Source organism: Chroicocephalus ridibundus, chromosome 7 (genome assembly GCF_963924245.1).
Source record: "Chroicocephalus ridibundus chromosome 7, bChrRid1.1, whole genome shotgun sequence".
Classification (NCBI taxonomy): Eukaryota; Metazoa; Chordata; class Aves; order Charadriiformes; family Laridae; genus Chroicocephalus; species Chroicocephalus ridibundus.
In genome coordinates this window covers 1,569,448-1,594,696 of record NC_086290.1, presented here as the reverse complement: position 1 = coordinate 1,594,696, position 25,249 = coordinate 1,569,448, and the positions used below count along the sequence as shown (strand labels likewise).

The 25,249-nt window shown below is 45.3% G+C and overlaps 1 protein-coding gene across 2 annotated transcripts in view; it reads left to right on the top strand.

Annotated features, from left to right (window-relative positions):
• The window catches only part of GALNT13 (polypeptide N-acetylgalactosaminyltransferase 13), a 141,641-nt gene that overhangs the window by 27,285 nt on the left and 89,107 nt on the right, over positions 1–25,249 (top strand). For both annotated transcript variants that reach the window (XM_063341674.1, XM_063341675.1), the window contains exon 4: positions 20,823–20,991. In XM_063341674.1, coding sequence (XP_063197744.1) covers positions 20,823–20,991 — 169 coding nt within the window. The remainder of the gene's footprint in view (positions 1–20,822; positions 20,992–25,249) is intronic.

Below are 25,249 nucleotides of genomic sequence, written 5' to 3'. Positions count from 1 at the left end.
TTGCTCTGACGTTCTGAAGGTGTACTAAAAAAAAAAAAGGAAAAGAAAAAGAGGGGGGAAAAAAAAGAAGTCAGTGCAAGTGCTAGACTAGTAAATGCTGTTTATCTTGCGCATCTCAAATTTAGCTTCTAAACTAACTTGGCCTTGGTGTATTGTTTGTTAGTGCTAGTCCATGGCGGAAAGAGTAAAAAAAAAAATTAAATAATTAAAATGTACTAAAATCACTCATTCAGGAAATGTGTTGAATGTATATTCTTTCAGTTAGTGGTGCAGAAAACTAGTCTTATCATCGAATAGAACCATAAAATGGGTTGGAAGGAACTTCTAAAGAGCACATAGTCTGACCCACCTGCCCTGGGCAGGGACACCTTCCACTAGATCAGAGAATCGAATCAGTTGTTACAGAATCTTATAAAACTTTACGCATCAGGAATTTTGTAAAATGAACTCTGGGTGTAGATTCACTTAAGACTTCGTTGTTCATTTCTCTACGGCTGTAGTTTGAGGGTCTGTTTTCTGTGTTTCTGGGCAGACATCTGCAACCACAGACGGAGGGTAACCTGCTCTGCGTTTTCAGAGATTAGTTTGAGTCACTACTGTAATCTATCAAAAATAAGCCTTTTGGGCCTGCAGGTGCTGGGGGTGGCCAGGGGGGCTCCTGGGGGAGGTTGGAGAGGGGCAGCTCGGCTGCTCCGTCTGCTGCTGGCGCTGCCCGAGCCCGTCCTGCAGCCACGGGTGGGACGAGCTCTCCTCTCCATATTCCTCCCGCAGCTCAGGATGAGCAGTGCCAGCTGTCTCCTCAGGCTACCAGTGCCAGCAACTTGTTATCTTCCTTTAAAAAGGGTTTTTTTTGGTGTTTAGATTGAGTCTTTCCTGCAGAAAGATGATGTGCGATTGCTCTCTTGTTGAGCCTGGATAACCCGCATGCCTTTGCCACCTGCAACGCTCTCGTAGCTCTGAAGACTGTAAGTCTTGTTGTCCTTAGGCTAGACAACCACGTTCCTGTGTTCTTGCATGGTTGTTTTAAACCTCTAGCAGTTCTCCTTGCTGTCCTGCCGCATCCTCCCACGTGCTGGGTGTTTGCAGTGCGGTGCCTAACGCCGAGCGCTGCATCGGAAGGGGAGGCTCCATCCCGCGCGGTGCGGGCTCAGCCCTGTCCATGCTCTCGCTTTCCCTCGGCGGCAGCGTGACTTATCCTCCCTTTGTAATTCTCTGCAGCTCCCCGGTTCTTTTGATATCAGAGGAAGGATGGTAAAGGAAGAGGAAAACCATGATAAAAGAACAGTTTAAAGGTCAACTAAACGCGAAAATGGTACGGTGAGAAAATAATAAGCTTCAGAGACGTTAGGACTTCTCTTCCTGAAGACTTCCAGGTGCTTTTTTCTAAACAATGGAGATATGGCCATTTGTAAAATATAATAAAAAAAAAAAAAACACAGTAATTTTAGGAGTAGGAGTTAATAGTCTATTTCTTTTTCTAATATTGTAGGGTATAATTAAAACCTGTTGCCAAAATGAAAGTGTAATTGCTAATGTGAATTATTATACCAAGGAGACCTACAACAAGGGGAAGTATCAGGCATTTGGTGACAGTTTGGAGCTCCCAAGTCTGTATTTTCAGTTTCCTACTGCCTTTATGGGCAGAATTGTTATACCATAGATGTGCAAAAGAAGGAAAAAACCTTCCTAAATTATCACACGGGGTACAGTTAAAGCAACTTCTTGAGACAGTGTAAGCAGATAAAAGCTACCATCAGTTTTGTTTGTAAGTCTTAATTTTAGCTAGCAAATACCTGTGCGCGTACTTTTTATTAAAAAAGCCATTTGCTTTGAGCCTTCCATAATTAAGGGTGGCATTGATGCACAGGCTGGATTATGTGAAATCCTTGCCATTACAGCAGAAATCTTAAGTTAGAACAATACAACGCGTGGAGTTCTGGTGCTGTTCTCTCCAGTCTGCTGCCAGCAAGCTCAGTGCTTTGATTTGCATTTGAGGATAAAACGTAAGATTTCTTTTGGTTGGCCTACAGGAAAAGTTTAAACTCTTGTGATCAAAGTTACAGGCGTGCGTGGAATGGTGGACCTGGAAAGGAAATCTCTCAACGGGGGTTACCAGTACAGCTGCAGCATGCTGATCGGCGCTCGTGAAGCAGCTTCACTATTCCAAACTGTCTAAAAGTGCCAGGGCTCGGCAAAGCTGCGGGTGTGCAGGCGAGGTGAGCTGACACGCTTCTGCCCTTTGATGCTGTTCCCAGGCCCGCTGGGTTGTGGCACTTGTCACCTGGCTTCCCGGGTACGACTGTAGGATTTCTCTGGCTGTAATCCCTGCTGTTTAACATCGGTCAGAAATCATTCTTCACACCGATGCACACACTTCAAAGCCCTCTGTCACGGAGAAGCAGAAGAGACTCTTGAAGGAGGAGACCCTGTCTAATAAGCTTTCAGAAGCATTGGACCTGGGGATGAAAGAAACTTCCAGCGATGGCAGAATCTGCTGAGGAGGTGACTCGAGTTGCTCGTAGGCAAGGTTACAGAGGTCATCTGCAGATTTGTCAGTATATGCGTTTATTGGGCGGTTCTGTGCTCACGTTCTAGAATATACACTTAGTCCATAGAGTGCTCGGTCTTCCTTATGTTGGAGTGATATAAATATATGAAGAAAATATTACAAATAACAAGTTGAGTCCAGCTATCGAGCAGCAGAACTAGCTGTGAGATCTGGCAGCAGGACCAGCTCCTTTTAGAGCTCGGGGGCAGGATTTCGGTCAGTTCACGCTGGGATTTGTCTTTGCTGGTTAAAACTTGGCTTATACCTGTTGGGCTGAAGACTGGAGACAAGCGTAGCTCACTGGTGTGCATGAGAATCCGTGCCGTGGTGTAAACCTTCTCATTTGTTTACAAAATTCAGCTTCTGTGCGATTGTGCTGCTCTTCCAGGCAAAAATACGAAGCTGAAGTGGGGGATAAAGAGCCCTCTCAGTGGGTGACTTTAGGTGCTTCTAAGGATGTCTTCTGTGAAAGTTTGATGCGGGTCGATAGTGCAGGGGACACTTTTATTTGCTTGTTGTTAAACCAGCAGACAGGAGGCGTGTAAATGTGCTCTCTTGGCTTATTTGCTCTGTCTGCACTTCTCTGAGGCTCGCTGGTGGGACAGGCTGGGGGATGTGCTGCCCATTTCACCTCCTGAGATAGGGAGGGAGGGAGGGAATGCCACATGAAGTGTGGTTCCCTCTCTAGAAAACCCTGTGTTGTAAACCTCAAACTTGTGTTTTATCCTGCAAACGAAGAGGCTGGTCATGAGACTTTTACCGAAGTACTTCTGGGAATTCCCTGGCGATAATCTCGTGATTAATTCCACATTGTAGAGGGCTGCCGTCAGCCTTTAATTGTTGCTGGGGCCATCTGTGAGAGGTGCGGGTGGAAGAGAGCGGGAGCCCAGGCAGCGTGGTCCGGTCTGCTGGGCGCCGGGGTGGTGAGCAGGAGGGGACAGATGGATGGGGACACGCCGGTCAGGGTAGACACTCTCCTCTGATCTACTTATAATTTCATTCTTCAGCACACGGACCTTCTGTTGATCGTACAGGGGCTGCTTGTATTTGCTAAGTGGTTACAGGGTTAATTATTATAACCTAATATAGTCACCAGGTTATGTGGGGAGATGGTTGGGGGAAAAAAAAGGCAATCTGTTAGGAAAAATTTTCTTTCTGGCACAAAATGAAGCCTATGAGTATCAGCTGTTATTTGTGTCCTGGTATAAAAGCAAGCCGGTGGATGCGTAGAGCTGTACTGCATTTTAGAAGGGAGGAGGAAAGAACTGCAAGTCATTGAGTCCCTCTGAGCCCTGGCTGCTCTGGAGTCAGCGCTTGTATCCCTCTGTCCGTCCTGTCCTCTAGGGAAGTGTGTCAGAAGATGGAGAGGCCAGGGCCCTGCTGGCCACACTGCTGGGGATGCAGCCCAGGCTGTGCGGGGCTTTCTGGGCTGCCAGCGCACGTTGCCGGCTCGTGTTGAGCTTCTCATCCACCAACACCCCCGAGCCCTTGTGGCAGGGCTGCTCTCCATCCGTTCTCCACCTGGCCTGTAGGGATACTGGGGGTTTCCCCGACCCAGGGGCAGGACCTTGCACTTGGCCTTGTTGAACCTCATGGGGTTCACACGGGCCCACTTCTTGAGCTTGCCCAGGTCCCTCTGGATGGCATCCCGTCCCTCAGGCATGTCGACCGCACCACGCAGCTTGGAGTCATCAGCAAACTTGCTGCAGGTGCCCTCAATCCCCTATCCATGCCATTGATGAAGATATTGGAGAGTGCTGGTCCCAGTAGACATCCTGAGGGACAAGTCCTGTTCTCTGGTTCTGGAAGCAGCACGTGCAGCATCGCTTGGGCGGCTCTCGGGCACTGCTGCTGCCCGCACTGCAGGCAGAGCCTAAAGTCACGCGTGCCTTGCTTGTGCCAGCTCTTAAACGCCGAGAATAATATTTTACAGATAGAGAGGAGCAGTTTGAGGCTTATTAACGCTTGGAAATGTTACCGGCTCTTGTGAGGAGAAAAATATTAACCTTCCGATTAAACAAATAGGATCTAAATTAATTTCAATTTAGTTTTCAACCTTTGTGGGTTACTTTTCCGTATTGCTATTCTGAAACCTTTTGAAATGAGTCTATATAGCTCCTTCGTGCTGCGGGAAGAATTCAAGCCTCCTTGTGGTTGGTTTCATGGTGTCTGTGTGAACGTCCCCTGGATATCACAGCTTTAGTCAATATTTCTTTCCTTATGTTCAGAATGTCCTTAAATGTTATTTTTTTCACAGACCAAAGTAATTACTCTTTGTTGTGTGTTAGTTAGTTGTCACGGTAGTTTGTGGAGCTGGTGGGTTTAGAGCTTTAGACCCTCTACTACATGCTAGCATACTGATGATGCTAACACATCCATTAATTTAGCTAATGCTTCACAAAATTGACAATTTTCTCATCTGTTGCAGCCATACATAACTGCCGAAACACACACAAGATGTCACACCCCCACAAAACCTCTTCAGAAGAATAAACATATTTATGTATCCTCTAAATGCAGTCTGTCTGTTTTCCTGCAGGCCTCATGCTGTGCTGAAAATAGATTTTACTGAGCTTTAGAAGTACACGTTTAAAACAGAATTAAACTGAGTTTGCACAGAAATTCCTTATTCTTTGCTTGCCCGCACACGTGCATGCTCATGCTAATTCCTTGACTGTGAAACCCTCTCTGCTTTCGGGTTCATTTCATCTGAGATATGATCATCTTTGACTACTGGCTTTCTATTTTTGCATTTTACAAATTCATTTTTGTTGACAGCACATTTCCTGTTCCTCTTCTGTCTTTCTAGATTAATTTTTGCCACTCTGATCTTCTTTGGTTATTCTTGATATGTATAAATTCACTTTTTTCCTACACTAGGTTAGTATTCTGTGGAATTATTAATACTTCGCCATCCTAATGCTTCTCATTAGAAGGCTATTACTTTTTTATTTCACCTCTGATTTGTTGGTGTGTTTTGAAATTTGTACATACCCTTTCACTGCAAGCTTTGCTGCACCCTTCCTGGGAGGTGGCCCAGCAGCCGGCTTGTGGGAACGGTGAGATCACACCATGGTGTGATCCCCGAGCGCTGGTAGCCCTGGTGGTCAAAGGCTTTGTACAGGCTGGGAGAGCTGGGGGCGTTCAGCCTGGAGAAGAGAAGGCTCCGCGGAGACCTTCCAGCCCCTGCCAGGCCCTCAGGGGGCTCCAGGAAAGCTGGGGAGAGACTCTGGAGCAGGGAGGGGAGCCATGGGACGAGGGGGAAGGGTTTTACACTGACAGAGGGGAGACTGAGATGAGATGTGAGGCAGAAATTGTTTGCTGTGAGGGGGGTGAGCCCCTGGCCCAGGTTGCCCAGAGAAGCTGTGGCTGCCCCATCCCTGGAGGGGTTCAAGGCCAGGTTGGACGGGGCTTGGAGCAACCTGGGCTGGTGGGAGGTGTCCCTGCCCAGGGCAGGGGGTGGCACCGGGGGGGCTTTAAGGTCTCTTCCAACTCTAACTGTTCTATGGTTATATTGCAGTCTTTATTTTTTTTTTCCATATTTCTGAATAATAAGCCATGCTGAAATTGTAACACATGGCTATGAATCTATTTTCCTTTCTCTTGTGCTCAGTTAGAAACGAGATATTTTGTTTTGAGTTGTTTTCAGTATCTGGATCTTTTGTATTTTCCTTGCTACTTATCAAATCTTGGTGCATGATCACATTACCTCTTGCTAGGAAGCGACTAATTAGACTAATGTCTAATTTTGCACAAGGCACAACCTGGCCGTAGGGGAGAACTTGCCTGTCCTTAGAGCCTATAGACCCTGTGAATGTCCATACTTTCCTCTTAGCTTATGGCTTTTGTTGGAATTCAGCCTCACTTCATCTTGCTGGTCCCCACTGAAACACGACTGCATACGCCTGCCCAGGCAGTGCTTTCCCCGGCGCCTCCGCTGGGCGCGTTTCTCTCTCGCTTCATTGACTCTCTCGGTAACGGTGAGGTTTGCTTGAGGAGTGTCCTCCGCTGACCGGCTTTGCAGGTGAGCAAACCCACCTGTCACTTACTCCGTGTTATGTGAACGCCGTTCACTGACCGTAACTTGAAAAATCACAGGCCCCTATTTGGTTTATTGTTTTATAGTCATATTCTCAGTTATGGGTTGCAAGTCTAGAAATGACCAACTTAAGTCTAAAATTCAAAGGTATCGCTTACGGGAGCAGTGTGATTTACTGCCTGTGGGAGCTGGCAATCTTCCCTTTTTCTTTATTGCAAATCATGAGTTGCAGTAATTTGTGACACGATGGTACCAGACTTGTTACAGCCTCCACAAGTTAGTAAGTTTAAACTAGTCATAAAAAGATGATTTATTACCAAGCAGACACCGTGATTTAGGTCAACAGGCCTAGACAGGGCAGTGTTTTTCTTGATAATGTAAGACTTTTCAGTAGCTTTTCTTATAAGGGAAGCTGAACTATGATTCTTTTGTGTGAAGAAAATTTTTTTTGCATTTAATTTTCATTAAACTTGATAAAGCAAAATATTCATTAAAAAGGCATATCAGTTTTTAGGATCATGTTAAATATAGCTCATTTTTTTGCAATAATGAAATATTTCATTAAAACTGTTCTTCATGTAGAAAACCATGCCATAAGTGGAACATAGGAATAAGTCGTTTGAAAATGCAATGTTTTAAGATCAACATGGCAGTGGCTCTTCAAAAATAAGTTCCTTCCATTTTCGTTCACTGGAATAACATTTTCTGGGCTAGACCAAAGTCGGTAGCCTCTGTGCGCAGGTGATTGGTGGGTGCTGCTGAAATGTGACATAATTACCCATCACGCCCTGTCTCAGCTACCAATTAGGGTGATGTCCGACGCTCTGCGTGCGTCCCGGCTGCGGGCTCGCAGTGTGTCAATTCGAGTGGCGCTTGTCCTGAAAGCAATTTAATCCCGGTCTTCATCGGTAAGTGGACTTGTACACATGGAATTGCTCTTCCTCAGACGCGCTGAGGAAGATGTGGTGGATCGCTGCAGAGGGGTGTGTGGGTAAGGCTCTGAAGGAGGGTGATTTGGGGACACAGAGGAGGAAACCTGCTGCCCTCGGCCCCACCTTGGTCCCCCTGGCACTGGGAGGTGTCCCACGGGCATCACAGGCTCTCCTGCCTATTGCCCTTTTCCCGAGCCCTCTGAGGTCTGGGATGCGTTGCTTTTCATAGAATCACAGGGTGGTTTGGGCTGGAAGGGACACTAAAGCCCACCCGGTGCCAGCCCCTGCCCTGGGCAGGGACACCTCCCACCAGCCCAGGTTGCTCCAAGCCCCGTCCAACCTGGCCTTGAACCCCTCCAGGGATGGGGCAGCCACAGCTTCTCTGGGCAACCTGGGCCAGGGGCTCACCACCCTCACAGTGAAAAATGAGGATTTTGGGAATCCTCAGCACCGTCCTATTTATGGCTGAATTTGGAGTGGCGAAATTTGCCGTTGATGGGAGATGGGGAGGGGGAAGGATGCTGTTTTCAGCATCCCTCCTGTTTCCTGTCTGGAGCCAAGCAAGGCACTGGCGGCCCCCCCAGCCCAAGACTTATTTGCAAAACTTTTCGCAAAACTGGAGAGAAAATTGAAGAAACATTTTTCTCTCTAAAGTTTTGCCTTGTTTAAAATATAGCGTGGTAGACTAAAAACACTGAACTGTTCGGCCCTACAGGAAAATACCACAGAGCAACAGCAAAGAAGAAACTTTTTAATAAAGATTTACTGAAGATATGTGTAAATAAATTCAGGCAGCTATTTCTTTTTTCATAAATGTGGAAAAAGCACGCCTGTTAATGAAAGCAGATAAAATGCTGAGATAGAAAAACTATATGTCAGTGGTGGTTTGACTTTATAAGGCACTCTGAAATACTGCAGTGACAGCCAAGGTGGGTCAGGGAAGGTTTAAAAAATAAAAATAAATGAAATGCCTCCCACCTTCATTCCATTCAATTACCATCTGCTTAATTTTGGTTTGCAGAAGGCTGGTTTGACTGTCACTGTTAACCTTAGATTTGTTACTCTACTTTAATGTTTTTTGGCTTCGTTTGTAGTGGTGATTTTTTCAAAATGAAGAGCTACTCCTGCCACAGGAAAAAAGGGCACAGACTTACATACACGAAGTTGTTCGACAGAGATGCTGAGAGGCCGGTAGAAGCACAAGCGGTGGTTACGTGGTGGGTGGGTAACGCCGTTCCCATGTGTGATTATTTTTAAACGGAGCGCCCATTGTGCGGTGCCCGTGGTGGGCAGCAGGAGCACACAAAGTACTCTTTGCTGATCTTGAAGTTTTGTTTTAAGTTTCTGTGAGATGTATTCAAATTAGAAATTGCCAGTTTCTCTGTCTTGCTTTATGCAGCTTTGCTTTTATCTTTGTGTATAAAACTGCCTAGGAGGAAAAACTAGCTGGGAGTTATCCTCTGCCTGTCTCTAGAGCCAGAAAGGTGGGTGAACGGGTGCTGTTGGTGCCGTCTGTGCTGCCCCACGTCCCCTAAACGCCGATGGCAGCACCCCTGGGGGAGAAAAGGATGATTGCTCATGAAATACCATTACAACGAAACCATTTGATGACGTAGTTGGGAGGAATGTATTTACAGTTTCTTCTTTCAGGGCCAATAATGTAAGTATCGAGATTTGTACAGATGGTTTCACACTGCCTTCCCTCAGCCTACTGAAAGACTCTTTCCGAGATTTGGTGATTAGCTAATATCAGGGCTTTCACATTGCTTCATTCTCTACTTTGTCTTGAAGTCCGTTATTGTGGAAAATCAAAGGAAGAAATACCTGGAGATGCTCCCCTTTTTTGAAAAATACATGAGCCTTTCATTGTTGCACATTTATAAAGATATTGCTTATTAACTGATTAGATACTGTACAGTAAGGCTGGAAGGTGACGGGCTAGAATGGATAACTGTTTCTATCCTCTTGAAAACAGTTTGGCTGTTCAGCCCAGTATCTGTGGCTTCTTTACTTTGTATTACAGGTGATTTGCTAAAAAGAGCAGTTATGGTTCTGAACCGCATTGAGCTACTGTGATATTTAACTAAACTTTGAATTTTTATCAAAATCTAGCAGTAGCTATTACTGCAGTGTAAGAAACAAGGCTAGTAATAGTGGAGAGCTTTTAACTTTAGATTGTATCATTTAACTGTGTGTGGGTTTCATAGACGTTCATGAAGAACGTTCATGAGAGCTGATGAATTTTTCTGATGAGGAGATGGCTCCTTTCAGATCTTCTCTTAGAAGAGGCAGACAGTACCTGTAAGTAGACTTCACATCCCTCCTAAATGGTATTCTCTTAAAAAAAATCGTGATGTTCAGTTTATTCTCTCACTCCAGGGCTCCTTGTACCTCTTTAGGCATTCTGCCTTCAGGCTGTGGGTAGCAGAGTCGGTGTAGGCTGGTGTGCCTCTATATGCATGGAGCAGAAATGCTAAAAAAAGTATATTTATGACAGAAGTTACAATGAGTTCTGATGCTTTTAGTCTTGGAAAGCAGCATTCATTTTTTTCAGAATCATGGAACTCTTATGTTGAGAAATACTGTGAAGTAAATGATCTATTTAATGATGTTTATGACAACTTTACAGGATTTATTGCTACCGTATAATTAAAACTAGAATTCTTTATGTTCTGGATTAAGATAAGTCTGTGTACGGTTGTGAGCAGCAGAGATACATCATGTAAATGGCAAAGGACTGCGAATTGATCCCTTAGTTTATTGGATTCTGTATGCAGCTTGCGGCAACAAATTGTTTGGGATAAAATACCAGGATTATATTGAGATTCTTGTATCCGCTGTGGAGATGCAACTGAGAGAGAATTATTTTTCAGGATTCGAGTTTAAAAAAAAACAAACAAACCCCCAGCCTTCTGTGTCGCGGGCCAGTAAAGGTTGCTGTGATTCAGGTGGTGATGCAGACAGAAATATAAAATAGCAGTGATGGAGGTTGTGGGGTTCCCCCCCACGGCAGGGCTGCTCCCGGTGACTGTGAGGTTGGAGATGTGTGTTGGGTGATGGAGCAGGAATGTCTCTTAGCCTCGGCATGTTTGGCTTTCTGGAGTCGGAGTGAAGGTTGCGTTGGCTTTTCCCGGGTTCTGGGGCAGTGCTGCTGTGTATCCCGCTGCTGGCAGGTCCGGGAATAGCGCTGGGCGATGCCCAAGCAAAACCTTTGGAAAGACGGAGTTATTACCTTCTGCTGCCTTCTTTAAAGGAAAGATGGAAGAGGATAAAGGAAGCAATAAAAATAATGCTTTGAACTGAAATGTTACACAAGTAATTTAATGACAAACTAGAATAAAATCCCAGCGCTGGATTTCATACAGGAGAGTGGAGGTTTTCCAGATGGGAAACAGCAGCCACATGGACTATCTCCAGTGCAGCTCCTGCTAGCAGGGATTCAGGATTCACCATCTTCTGCTTGTAACCAGAGAGCAACGTTCCATGGCCTACAACAATTGCTTACGTGGCCTTTTTCCCCTGAGTATTGTTTAGCAGAAGGGGGAAAAAAAAACAAAACAAGGAAGTTAAATTTGTAGAATCACAGAATGGTTTGGGTGGGAAGGGACACTAAAGCCTGGGCAGGGACACCTCCCACCAGCCCAGGTTGCTCCAAGCCCCGTCCAACCTGGCCTTGAACCCCTCCAGGGATGGGGCAGCCACAGCTTCTCTGGGCAACCTGGGCCAGGGGCTCACCGCCCTCACAGCAAACAATTTCTGCCTCACATCTCATCTCAGTCTCCCCTCTGTCAGTGTAAAACCCTTCCCCCTCGTCCCATGGCTCCCCTCTCTGCTCCAGAGTCCCTCCCCAGCTTTCCTGGAGCCCCTTGAGGGCCTGGAAGGGGCTGGAAGGTCTCCCCGGAGCCTTCTCTTCTCCAGGCTGAACCCCCCCAGCTCTTAGTATTACTTATTATTAGTTATTCAATAGTGTACAACAACTTGTTGTTAAAAAAACCCAAAACTAATTCTCTGTCACGTTTCACGATGAGTTACTGGTTGCAGTTGAAAACCAGCAGTTCTGTGTGAAACGATGCCAAAAGTATTTTTAGTAATACCAAATGATGGTTATTTAGGAAATAAGATTGGGTGCTGTGTATAGCTAAATGTGATGGGGAGGTGCAAACTGCTGTTGTCTTTTAAACAGTGGGGCCGTTCCCCATGCTGGGGAGCGGTGTGGGGAGACCTTCACGCCGGGTCTGCGGGCTGGACTTTGTCATCTGCAGCTGGTTTCATCCCGCTTGAAACTGTGGTTTGTTGACAGTCATCCTAGAGCCCCTGGGGGAGTCTCCAGGTGAAGAGGGCAGACCCTGACCACGTAAAAACACAGCACGAGTGAGGGCTGTCCCCAGCCTCCTGCTTTGCCCAAAAAACCCAGTGCCAGTGGCCGGGGCCGGCAGGCTGCGGGAGGAGAAAGCTCCTAGAATTTGCAAAACGGTGTTAAACTGCACGTAACCCAGCTACGGCACCTCCTCGCTGGAAGGAGGAGATGCCTGTGGCCCCATTCCATCCCCCGATGGGTGCCTGGGGCAGCGCAGCGAGGCTGAGCTCGGGGTATGTCAAATTTCGGAGCATCTTCCTACACGTGTGGCTCTCGATTCAGCCAGCCAAAGAGAGCCTGCAGCATCAGAGAGGCCCCAGCGCGGGTCTCTATAAGGTTCCTCTGAGAACGAGACAAGAATGATTGATTTTTATGCCTCGTGTTAGTATTGTAGTAAAATATAAATCAGTGATAATTAGGAACTGCATAATGCATTGCCCGTGTCTGGAAGAAGCGGGCGCCTGAATGGCTGGAGGCGAGAGGTGGGAGCGGGAGAGGCAGAGCCCACTCTGCCCGCCCTCCTGTCCCACCTGTGCTTCTGCCTGCTTCCGTATTCCCCTCTCAATCAAACGTTCATTTATGAAATGCATTCTGCAAATTCTCATCGTGCGTAGAGACACATTATCGTGTGTTAAGATATATTTACCAGTAAGCCATCCCCACTTTATCTTCTACCTACTCTGTGTATGGGGATGTCCAAGGAGACTTTGTGTATCAGGCAGATGGGAATTGCTCGTGGCTCACTCCCCTTAAGCTGCAGTCTTCCCTGTCTCTATACTAAGTTGTTTTATCCTCATCTAGTTGTTTTTATCTTTCCAAACAGCAATAACGTAATTACTTCCTCAGCTACTTACAGAGTTGGGAATTTTTTCTTTCCAATTGCTTATGATCCTGGTAGCTGCAGAACGAGCGAGGTTTGTGCTGAAGTCAGACCCTTAAAAAAGGAGTTTTCCGCATTCAAGAAGGTGTTTTCATGGATACCCAGCTCTTTTGGGGTGCAGAGGTGGTACGTAACCCCACGGTCGGGGCTCTGGCACATCCCTGTGGAGGAAGATGCCAGATTTCAGAGGGCGGCTCGCAGCCCGTGCAGCCAGCTGGTAGTTTATCAGCTCTCCTGTCTCACTGTTGCTGTTGGGAGCAAAAAAGAGGGTTTTATCTGTAGTGGAAAAGTATGAAGTGGTGTTTCCAACTTCCTCTTTTAGAAATTTCAACCAATTAATAATATATGAAGTAGGTTGGAATAACTTGCCGACTAGACACTTTCTGAAACAGGGAAATGCTTTTTGATGCCGTGGGTGTTTCTCATTTTGTGCAGTGCCAGTTGATCACGTTTGGACAGGGTACCCTCAGATCGCCCTCACCTTTCAAGGTGTTCGCAGCGTGTTTGGTGCTTAAACCAAAAAGCTGTGGCTTCTGCTCATCAGCATCGCTGCTGCCTGCGTGTCACCGCGGGGCGGGAGGTACCGCTGGGGCATTGCTGTGGATGGCAGTCCCTCTCCTCGCCGTGTCGGGGTGGGATGAGCTGATGGCTGGGGCCACCGGAGAGACCGCGAGGGTTTTGGGGTGTTCCCATGCCAGCTCAGCCCGGGAAGGTGGGGCGCAGGCGGGTGTGCAGGGGGTGGCCCAGCCCTGGGGGGAAGGACCCCGCTGTCCCCCGGGGAGGAGCTGCCCCAGCTTTGTCTACAGAACAGCGTCCTTATCTCTGCGGTGGGATTTGTTGCTCAAAACCCAAGTATAAGGAAGGAAGATGAACACTTGAGGTGAAAAAAACAACGAAAAAAAAATCATGGGCGCCGAGTCCTGTCTTCTGAGTGTTGCCATGCTTATTTGTGTATTAGTCCCTGTGCAGTGCCTTTAGAGAATGGTTAAGTAAATTGAATGCTTTCGAATCTATTGGGCTTTGCTTTTCTCTCCTCCTTTCTTTATCTTGAATTTTGTGCTTTCTATTCTCCACTCCACCAAAGACCTCAGCACTTCTAATAAGCCCTAGTGAGGGGGTTGTTTTCATTTCCAAAGGAGGCCTATCTCTGCTGGCAGATGATGAAAAATGTCTGCAGGCAGAATGCTGGAAAAAATAGCATTTTTATTCTTTGTGGGCATGCTTTGTGTCAGTTCCATTATCCCCGCGTGCACCGAGATGGTCATTGAAGAGATGAGCTGTTAGTTCTTTTGCTTGGAGGTAAAGCTATTTTTGATAGACATTTTTTTTTCTTTTCTTTAAAAAAGCACGCTTCAAAAATATTTGAGATCTGCTTCAGTAAGTTAACAAGCAAAACTGCTGAATCACTGCTCCGTCTTAGTTGCAGCTATTAAATAGAGTTAACGGGAGCCCCGTGAGGCGCATACAGATGCCTCCTTCCAGGAGCGTTGAGCGTATACAGCTCCTTCTGAAATCACACGAGTGTGACAAGGTGTAGAAGTCTGCAGAGAATTGTAGATTGCTTTGGTTTCAAGATCTTGAAAGATAATCACAACAGAAGAGTTCTGCTGCAAATTAAAGCGGCCTCGTTTGCTTTGCTAGAAGCATAATGAATTTGTGCCCTTGCAGGACAAAAGCTTTTTCTTTTCTTTTTTGTTTTTCTTTTGGGTGCTTGGTTCAACCCAAGCTGGATTTCATTGAGTGAAAGCAGCGTCTCAGAAAAGGCAGGCGAGGGTGATTTCAGGTGCTGTCTGGCCTCTGTGGGGAGAGACTAAATTAAATAATTCTACTGCTTGGAAAAGTGAGCAAAGAAGGATAAACAGAGGATTTGGAAAGGCATAAATAAGCAGAGAATGTTGATTACGGATTCACTGTCTCCCAAGGTGAAAACCAAGGAAAATGTGAGATAGTGTTGTGGTTTTGGCCAAACTGGCCAATGGCTCGCGACGGATGCTCTCCCCTCAGCTCTCGTACACGTCTAGGTTTCCTTGAAAAGCTGGAAAAACTCTCTCTTCAGAGCTTTCAAAGCAAATATTTAAAAAACCTAAAAACCAACAACGCACATATGCTGTGTTTTCAGTCCAGTTAATTGTGTCCTGTGGGGTGGGGCTTAGGTGACCTTCTGAGGTCCACTTCCATCCCTGTTCTTCTCTCATTTTCTTTCTTTCGTCTTAAACAACGACAAGTAGACTGCAATTTCGAGTTCATTAATCAGTGTGATTTACAGAGGAGAAGAGGAATCTAGGTCTCTAGTTCGCTAAGGTTTTTCACAGTGTGAATTCTTAATATTAGAAGATGAAGCTAATACAGTCTTTGTGGAAGGAAGAAATGAGGTGTGTATTTGTCATGTGCACCTGGCAGCAGTAATGGGATTAATGTGATACGCCATCCTTCTCTTTATCGTATTTACCATTTAAGATGTATAAATATATGTATACGTGTATATGTAATTACATATGTGTGAAAGTATTTTTCTCCTGCCTTTTTACTGGAGCATTGTGTGGATCTCAAGCTCGTCCTCGGGTCAGGACAGACAGCCGTCTTTCAGACCTGCAGTACGTGTTGCTCAGAACTCATCCCTACTGAAAGCAGAAAGGCTTTCTGGTATTAATACACAAATTATTTGAGCTATATGGAGTTTATTTAAAAAAAATTACAAAATTACTGAAAGTTTGTGTCTTCAAGGCAGCAGTGACAGAGGATCTCAGCTTCCTAAAGCAGAAGCCATCTCGTACTTTTTCAAGGGTACACCAAGGCAACGCCGTGTAGATAGCATCAGGTCTCAGCGGCTCCTCCAGGTATGGGTTCTGCTCAGTCCTCCTCACCTGAGGCATCTCTGGGTAAGGACAGAGCCACGAAAAACATAACCTATGTGGTTTTGAAATGTCGCAGTTTCTTCAGCGTTCCCTGGTAGGGGAGTATTCCCTTAAGTATTTCAGATACCTAAAAAATAATCGTTTTGACTTAGCATCATCTCACGTAACTAGTATACAGGAAAGATGCTTAATGAGCTTTGATTGTTGCTGAGGATTAAGACACTATTTGTAAATTCACTAAAATATATTTAGGGCTGTATCAGAGACCTTACGAAACATTCCTGTTTATAGAGCTGGCAACAAGCTGTTCGTGAGACTCATTTCACTCCGTGAAGGGCAATATGGTCAAGGTAAGTTAGAAATCTTGAGTATGACTCAAAATATGATATTCCAATTAAGTCTCATGAAAGTGACTCAATCTGGTGTACAAAAGTCATTTTTCCAGTTACTTCAGCCTATAGGAGTGAATCTTATTTACATTATACAGACTGTTATTGCCGAAATATATCAGCGAACTTCCCTGGCAGGAGAGGCTCCTGATGCCCTTTGCCAGGCGGATTATGGGGCGCTCGGTTTGCAGGTCCTCCCGTGCTGCCGGAGGGATGGCTTATAAGATAATGCTGATGGATGAAAGCCTTGAATTAGCGCTCGTTGGGGAAGATTTCATGCAAAGCAAGTCAAAATGCAAATGAGTTCAGGGTTTTTTTTGCTGTATGTACGGTCAAAAACTCAGCCTGTGTCAGTGCTTAGGAAAAACGTGAAGTACAGCAGGAGACAAAATCACCAGCACCCACGTCCCTGCAGCTCAGGAGCGTATTGTACAGTAAATAAAACCTCGATCAAATTACCGAGGAGCGGGGTGAAAGACCAACACAAGCCCACGGAGACCCGTCAGCAAGGGCAGGTGACAGAATGAGGCAGCAATAGCACAGGACAGTGAAGCGTGACATTGAAGTATTGTACAAGTGTACCAGCAAGAGAAAAGCCTGGTAAGGAGCCAGATGGGTTTTTCAACACGAAGGAAGAGCAAATAACAGATGAGTCAAAGGTGGTTTTTTTTTTGTTTGTTTGTTTCCTTGTTGGTTTTAGTATTCATTAGAACTTTCCACTTGCCAGCAGCAGAAGCACTTCCAAAGGATCTGTGGATCAGACACTCTAATAAGCTTATTGATCGACAGCCACATAATTTTTATAAAGAAAAATCAAATATATCTCTCAGCATCTTCCACACTGGCTTCGAGGATCATGGCTATCCCCGAGTCCCCCCTCAGCTGCCCATTAAAATTGCAGATTATTTAAAATATGAGCCTGGAGGTGAGTTGAAGTACTTTGAAACGTGACAGCGCTGTCTTTTACCTGTGGGCTTGGGCTGGGAAGGGCTGCTCCTGATGGGGACGTGCAGCTCTCTGTTGGAAGATCTGAGGTTGGAAAATCTCAGACCTCTTCTAGTTGGAGGATTTGCGTAATTTTTGCAACACTTGGGCAGCCCCTGTTTGTGCAGACCCACCTTTCCGTTACCACTGCGGAGGATGGAGTTGGTACTCATTGCTGACTCATTTAAAGACAATGATCTTCACAACGCGATTGAAAAGGAGTATAAAAGCCGTGTAGAAAAGGTGGGTTTGACAGTAAATGCTAAGTGATATTTTTGAAGATGTACTCTGTAAGGAAATGGCTTGCTAGGCTCATTTTAGCTTAGAAACGCCAGTGCAGGGGAAGTCATTCTAATCAGCAGCGTGCATTCGCTGATTGGTGCCTCTTTTACCATTCATACATTCTGCATCCTTAAGAAACAGATTTTATTTTTATTTTAATCCTCTAGATGAAGGGATTCTGCGTTGTGTTTCTGTTCTCTGATTGAAGAGTGCGTGTGTATATGTGTTTTACATAAAGGTTTTGGTATGGAAACTTGAATACAAATTTGGTATTTCATAAAATATTCTGAAGGCTTTGATGAGAAGTGTGCTGTGCCTCCTCGAAAGAAGGTAAAGCAGAACATAAAAATGTAGTGAAATGACAATATCGGTATTTGGAAAAACAATAAAATAATTTTGTTTTCTTTGGATAAATAACAGATCATTCAGTAGAAATATTTATAGTGGCTTTGTGCATTAGAAAGCCAACGTTGGTGACATACCTGGTGTTAGAAAACTTTTGAGACCATCTTTAGATTCTCAAAACTATTCAATGCTAGTAAAAATTCAATTTTCTCTGAGAAATTTTGTCAAATTTGCAAAAGATCTTAACTTGCTAAATGTTCCCTGCCATCTCTGGTATTGTGAGGTTTACTTGGTTCTTACTTTAATATTTTACATATTGCTTGGAAAACAGAGAGTGGGAGTTTTTTCCTAACTTGAAACGCGTCTGCTGGATTTGAGACAGGTGAGAACTGTTTCTTACAGAGCCTCGGGGCTCAAAACTTGGTTATTCCAATATGGGAGATAAAATGCAAGAAGAAGTGGTCCTGGGGATGGATTCCAGTTATGCCTCTGAAAATATTAGTGTCCCTGTGGTTGTTAATTCATAAACCGTGTGCATCTTCTCTAAAGATTAATAAGTTGAGGGTGCTGCATTTTAACCGTGGCAGAATTAAATATGTTTCTCCGTCACAGATATGTGTAAGCGATGCTGGAAACGAAATGTAATCTGATAATGCTTTGCTTTGAATCAAAGCATGAGAGTGGAAAGGCTGTTTAGGAAATTTCTGATTAGTTTTATAATAAACTTCAGGATGGGAAAATCTCTTCGAATTTCTATCTTGATGGACCTTGGTAAACAATAGAACACGGAATCTTGTAACGAAAATTAGTTTTGCAGATGAAGGAATATATAACTCGTGCCTTAAGCAGGATAAACAAAAGTTTTCTAGCTGAGTTTTATCTGTGTCGCTGTGATGGGACACTGCGAAAGAGCTGGGATTTCGAATGAGTTCACAGTGGCGCAGAACATCCTCTCCAGCTGTTTTCCTGCTCTTTGGGCGTAGAATACGAAACCCTTCACTGTTGGTATTCCAGACGTTTTAGGGAGATACAATTTTGATATTTGGCTTACGACAAGGAGAGGCAGCAAACTTATTGTCGTAATGATGACTCTGCTAATACTGGGTTGCTAAGTTCTTTTTGTTGTTGTTCTTTTTTTTCTCCTCTAAATAATTTGTTTAGATTAAAAATTTCCTGATTTCTACAGGAGAAAGTGTTCACTAAGATGTTTTTAGCCAATCCCAAAGTATTTCAGCAGAAAATAAAACCATTTTGATGTGCCGCCTTACTATTTAAGACACCTTTAGTTTGGGTAACTCATTGTGCCTCTTGGTGCTCCTCCAGCTTTCGTGCCATGTGGCAGGTAACGGCATGAGATGCCCGGTGTCCCCTCTCCCTGCCCGTGCCGGGGCTGGAGTGCGTCAATCCGAATGTGAAGGGGGTGTCTCCCTGCCCGGGCAGGCAGGTGCTGTGTCTGCTGCTGCTGCAGTAGGGAGGGGTGGTCCTGGCCTCCTGGATTGGGTCTGCAGAGCACTTGGAGCTAGTGCGGACCCCTAGAGACAGCTTTGGAGGCTGAAAAACAAAGAATTCCCCTTCAGACTGAAGGATGCCACAAGGACGAACTTCCATCACCTTCTCATCACTCCTTTTCCTCCTCAGAGACATTCATATCCCCTTTTTTGAGGAATTCCTTCCCTTCCATTTATGTTGTTTCGCGGGGAGAAGGACATTGCCCAAGCTCCTTTCTGTGCTCCTTCCCTGTTTTAACATGGTTTCAGCAGTCACACTGACTCTTTTTGCCTGCTCCCTGCTGCTATTTCGATAAATTTGTGCCCTCTGCCTCTTCCAGCAAAAAGGAGGCAGAATTTATTTCCATAAACACAATTTGCAGCTCAAGGGACTAGCTCTTCACATCGCAGCCTCTGAGGAGCCTCATCGTTTCTCCAGAAGGTGATGATATAGCAGAGTTTAATTACCAGCCATTAATCCCAAATATTTTATGTTCGTATTACGCATTACATAAATATACCTTATGAAATGCTCCGAGAGGAATTTAATAGCGTATATAACATATAACTGTGTGTACGTGTGCAGTGCAGGCTTCCAAGCAATCCTGCGGGCGAGGCGTAGCTGCGGAGAGGAGCAGCATTGCCCTCGGAGGCAGCTACGAGCACAGCACGGGGGGGTTCTTCCTTTCCTTCCAGTGGGATTTCTAAATGGTTTTGACGGCGAGATCGTAGAATCATAGAATGGGTTGGGTTGGAAGGGACCTTAAAGATCACCTGGTTCCACCCTTTGCGAAAGACAAACTGATGGGTATTAATCGACCAGCTGATTGGAAGCGTGAATGCAAAAGTAGTTAAAAATGCAGGTGCTCCTTGTGTTGGCTGGTGCGAGCTCTGGGTCAGGAGTCGCTGGGAGGGGAACCGGCTTCTGCTGAGCTGCACCCTGAGCTTGGCGGAGGGAACCGGTGCTGCTGCTGTCGCCTTTTGGTGGGCTTTTGCTGTAGAATAATTATTATAATTAGTTGTATACATGGCATGTTTCCTTTTTTTTCATACACTGTTTCCTAAAAAATCTTGTTTACCTCCATGTGCTTGTAGGAGATGATACTATCACTTTCCTTAAAATTCAAAATTGTACAAAAATTTCTCAAAACTGGTCTCTAATAACACGTAAAAGATACTCTGTCAGGGTTGGGATACTATATTTTTAGGGTGGATTTTTTTTTTTTAACACCAAGGATTGATTGATTTATTTACATGGGATTATGCCATCACACGCCTGATAGTTAAAACTAAATAAAAAATAAAAGAAGTTGGTTAGAATTGGTTCAATATACATATTCTTCAAATACTTCCAATAGCTATAAAATTGTTTTCCAACCCTTCTCCATCTGCAGAATCTCACGGAGAATCCGGTGCAATGCTTTGTAATCCTGGTGGAAATCTCTTGAGAACAGTCATTTGCTGTCATTGTGATTACAACCAAAAGCTGCACGTCGACAAATCTGGGTTTTTCAATCACCTTAGAAAGGCTCTAGATATAAATTCCCATACAGATAGAGATAAAACCTCACAGTGGAGCATAGAGCAAATTGTGATGTGTTATTGCTTTTTTTTTTTTTTTTTACCATTCCTTGCTGAATGCCAACGGTCGCGGAGCCCTGTCGGTGAGGAACAAAACTGCTGCCCACGCACTAAAAGTTGGCTTTTGCTCTCTTGCGTTACAGCCGTTATTTCTCGAAACCAAGAAGGGCCTGGAGAGATGGGGAAGGCCGTGCTCATTCCGAAGGACGACCAGGAGAAGATGAAAGAGCTGTTCAAGATCAACCAGTTCAACCTCATGGCCAGTGACTTGATTGCCCTGAACCGCAGTCTGCCCGATGTGAGGTTGGACGGGTGAGTCCCTGCGGTCCCGGTGCCCTCTGCGCAGCCGCAGCGTAGAGCGTTGCCTCAAGGTTAATTAGAGGTCCTTATTAGCGGTGGTTTGCTAAGGAAGCTGTTTGGGAACACCAGGGTTTGCTGGTTCTAGATGTGGCTTCTGATGCAGACTTTCTCAGGAGCAGAGCCACTGCATCGCAGGTGGGATTATCCTCTGCAGTTTATTGTGTGAGAAGCTGAAAATCGCCAACTTCCAGCAATCACTTTATGTTGCAGAGGTAAAAAAACGCCCTCTGGAGCGTCTTATCACTTGGAGTAATTAATTCTATTTTTTCACAGAAAGCTTTATTTTTAATCTTTTAAAGTGATAACAATATCACTGTCAACTTTATAAATGTTCATAATTATGCTCTCAGCATTTTAAAATTGACATTTTAATGCTTATAAACAGAAGACGCTACCAATACCAAAAGCGACCTGCAGGATGTAGTTTTCTTTTACTTTTATCCGTAGACGTTTCTGAAATAACCAGAATTCTATAAAACATCTTTCAAAATAATTTGCGACAATATCAAAACTGAAGGGAGTTTTGCGATTGGGGTTTTTAGAGGTTTTGCTTTATTTTTAAGTCTAATAAATTATAAGCGTTATTTTTGAGTGAAGCCTGAAGCCTGTGTGGTGACGTTGGGACAGGAAGAGCTTGGGGGAATGTTTCACTGAGCCCATTGAATTATTTTTAGAAGAATTTAAAGATTATTGTTTCCAGTCACAAGAGTGGGTTTGTGCTTGTTGTGAAAGTCCAAATGTGCCTGTTTATCTCCATTTCAGTTTTTCAGCCACGGGAGAATTTCCTCCTGTCCCCCGGTAGCAGTGTTAATGTTAGCCCAGGCTATCAAATCCATTTTGTTTAACTTGAAACTTTTGCGTAAAGGCACATTCTCGTAAGACTCTAATTGAAACTGCGTGTGTGCTGGATTATCCAAATTTACATAGTTTTGGAAGTAAATTTTTAGAGATGAGAAATTTGTTTCCCCACTTAATTTTTATAGAAACCTACTGTCGATTGAATTTTATCTTTTTCCAGTTCATTTTTTTTCCCCCCTGTTCTCCTTCAGCTACATAAACGGCCTGATTTATAGGTACTGCAGCTTATAACAAAAAAAAATAGAGAAATATAAGCAGAGGTAAATATGTACAAGTGGTCAGGTCTTCTAAAATCTCCCATTGCTATTCTTTTTTAAACTGAATCATCACTTACCCAAAATCTTGCATATTATGCTTTGTTTGAAATTAAATTCCTTGTGTTCCCATGAAATTTAAAATAAAAGAAATACTTTGTTTCCTGGACTTTATTTGTACATGCCTGCAAATAATAGAAGTAGAAGCGTTACTTTAACAGTGGCCTTGTTCACAAACGGAGTAGGTGATGCTCCTCACTCCGTGCTCATTTGTAACTGGGTGATGCCAAGTTTCCATCAAACAGCACCTGGGATCGCTGCCAGCGAAGACGTGGCTCACGAAATGGGAGCCTCAGAAAAGCTTTATTCCTTATTGCTTGTTCCTTCGTTACTGTTTGCCCTTTGCAAGAGTGCCGAGGGTACTCAGATGAGATGGTGGAGCTGGCTTCAGTGGTGAAATGATTCCAGTGGGCAGGCTTTCTGGGAAGTGAGGAGGATGGAATGCGCTGCCGGGCCGGGGTTTCCCGTGATGGTACTTAGTGGCTCTCTCACCCCGTGATGCCCTCGGTGGTGGCCCTGCTGATGCTCATAGAATCAGCGTGGAATCACAGAATGGTTTGTGTTGGAAGGGACCTTAAAGCCCCCCCAGGGCCACCCCCTGCCCTGGGCAGGGACACCTCCCACCAGCCCAGGTTGCTCCAAGCCCCGTCCAACCTGGCCTTGAACCCCTCCAGGGATGGGGCAGCCACAGCTTCTCTGGGCAACCTGGGCCAGGGGCTCACCGCCCTCACAGCAAACAATTTCTGCCTCACATCTCATCTCAGTCTCCCCTCTGTCAGTGTAAAACCCTTCCCCCTCGTCCCATGGCTCCCCTCCCTGCTCCAGAGTCCCTCCCCAGCTTTCCTGGAGCCCCTTGAGGGCCTGGAAGGGGCTGGAAGGTCTCCCCGGAGCCTTCTCTTCTCCAGGCTGAACCCCCCCAGCTCTCTCAGCCTGTCCCCACAGCAGAGGGGCTCCAGCCCCCCGGGCATGTTAAGCTGCCCGGGCAATGGTCAGTTCGGTGTTCCGTGCATTTGCAGCCCCCGGAGATGAAGCCCCGAGTGCCCCACGCAGCAGAACGAGGGGGACACTTGCGAAGCTTCTTGCTCTGTTCTGGAGCGCTCTCTCCTTGCCCTGGGAGCAAGCCATGAAAAGAAAGTATATATTGGAAATACAGGTAAAATGTTCAACTTAAGGAATAGCTCTGCTCAGTCTGAGGGAGACGAGCTATTTAATACTGAGAGAAATCTGTCCAGCTGCATTTCCTTGATGGAAAGAAGTTTGCTATTATTTGCTGAAAGGACAGAAAGCATTACAGGATTTAGAAAAAAATAATTTTCTCTTCTCATTTTCCTCTTCAGACAGATGCTTTCTGTACGTATTCTTCAGGGAGTATTAAATTTTTCTGAAAGCCAATTTATAATGCTTTGCTCTTAAGGAAGAATATGATTTTATGGTTAATATATTTAATGTATGACAGGAAGACATATTTTTATTGACAGGAGGGACAGAGGCATCCGATTTGCACTGGCTGTCTAACTCTCTGCCTTTCACGTTATAAATGCAAGCTTTTCTTTCAGAGGCCGGGACGTTTTCTGTGGCAAAGTTAGATGAATAAGATAGCAGAAAATAAAACAATGTTCTTGCTGGGCATGCTGTCTAGTGGGAAATTTGTAATAACCCATGTCGCTGTGGATGCTGCCGTGTTACGAGTAGTTGTGAGCTGATGAAAAGATCAATGTTATCAAGGTGTAAATGTATTAAATCAGTGTATTGGCTGTGAAGCAGCTGCACTAAATGCAGGGAAAACTTGAGGCCAGAGGGATGAAACTTTGCTGGAAGATCGCTGGGGTAGGGTTGACTAATTGTGGGAGGGAGGGGGAGGAAGACGGGCTGCCTCTGCCGCCGGCAGCGCTCGGGGATGGCATCACCCCGCTGGAGCTCCCGTTCCACCCGGTTACTTGCAGATCCGGCGCTGGGAAACGGCCGAGCCCTTCTCCATTGCTGTAATGAGACTGGGGGATTACTGGGACAGAGGGACATTTATACAGGACTAATCAACTCCTGGCGTGACTCGACCTTTTTGTGGTTGTCTATCACACGTCGACGTTTCGCTGCGTGTAAGTGGGGTGGTCGCGTTTCTCGGAGCGTATGCCGTGCCATTAAGTCTCCGATCTGGCTGCCCGCTCAAGCCGTTAAGGATTGCTGTGCCCTCGGGGGTCACAGCCGCTGGCGCGGTCCTGAGCAGGGCTCCTCCGCTCTGCCGGGCCTGGCATGTCCCTGGCAGGTGCAGTGACTTTCCCTCCTGGGCTGGTTGGAGATGGGGATGTTGGAAAAGCGGCTGAACGCCTTTTTCTCAGTGATGTCCTCTTCCTGCTCCCGCTGGTGGCAGCTGTAGGCTTAAAGCGGAAGGCAATGTGGCTGGCTTCCCACACCCTGTTTTCAATGAAAATAAAGCCTCAGCTTAGCCGTTACTCCTGTGTTTAGAAGGTTGTGTGATTTCCAACTGTGGTTTAACCCTGAAGGCAGAGTCTCATCTCCTGGTGGGATTTCCCTCTGCCTTTATATCCCTACGGGAGTTATTTAGATTTTTGCATTGTAATATTATGTCCATGCCGCAAGTGTATGTCTACAAAGAGACGTAAGTTTTCTGATAAGAAACAAACGGCCCAAGAAAAAGCAGAATCTTGTGGCCATTTCTCGTTCTAGAAATTCGTTCTTCGGTTACGCTACAGTACCTTTATTGGTGAAGTCATTGGGAAGAGGGCCGTGAAAGGGAAGGAGTACACACTGACACGGGAGCTTTTTCATTCTTGTGGGGTGTACGCATATAATATATATATTTTTTATATAAATAATATAAATATACACACAGTTAATCCATTCCCATTCTGTTCTTATTCTGGACTTCCTCGTTCCTTTTCCCTCTTCAATCCCTGCTGCACTTCTGCCTGTGGGCAATTTCACCCTGTCCTCTCCCTGTGGGCGTGCAGGCTTCTCGTCCTTTGCCAAGGCTGCTGCTGTCTACGTAGCGCTCTGTGTGTCCTTCTGGGAGTCGATCT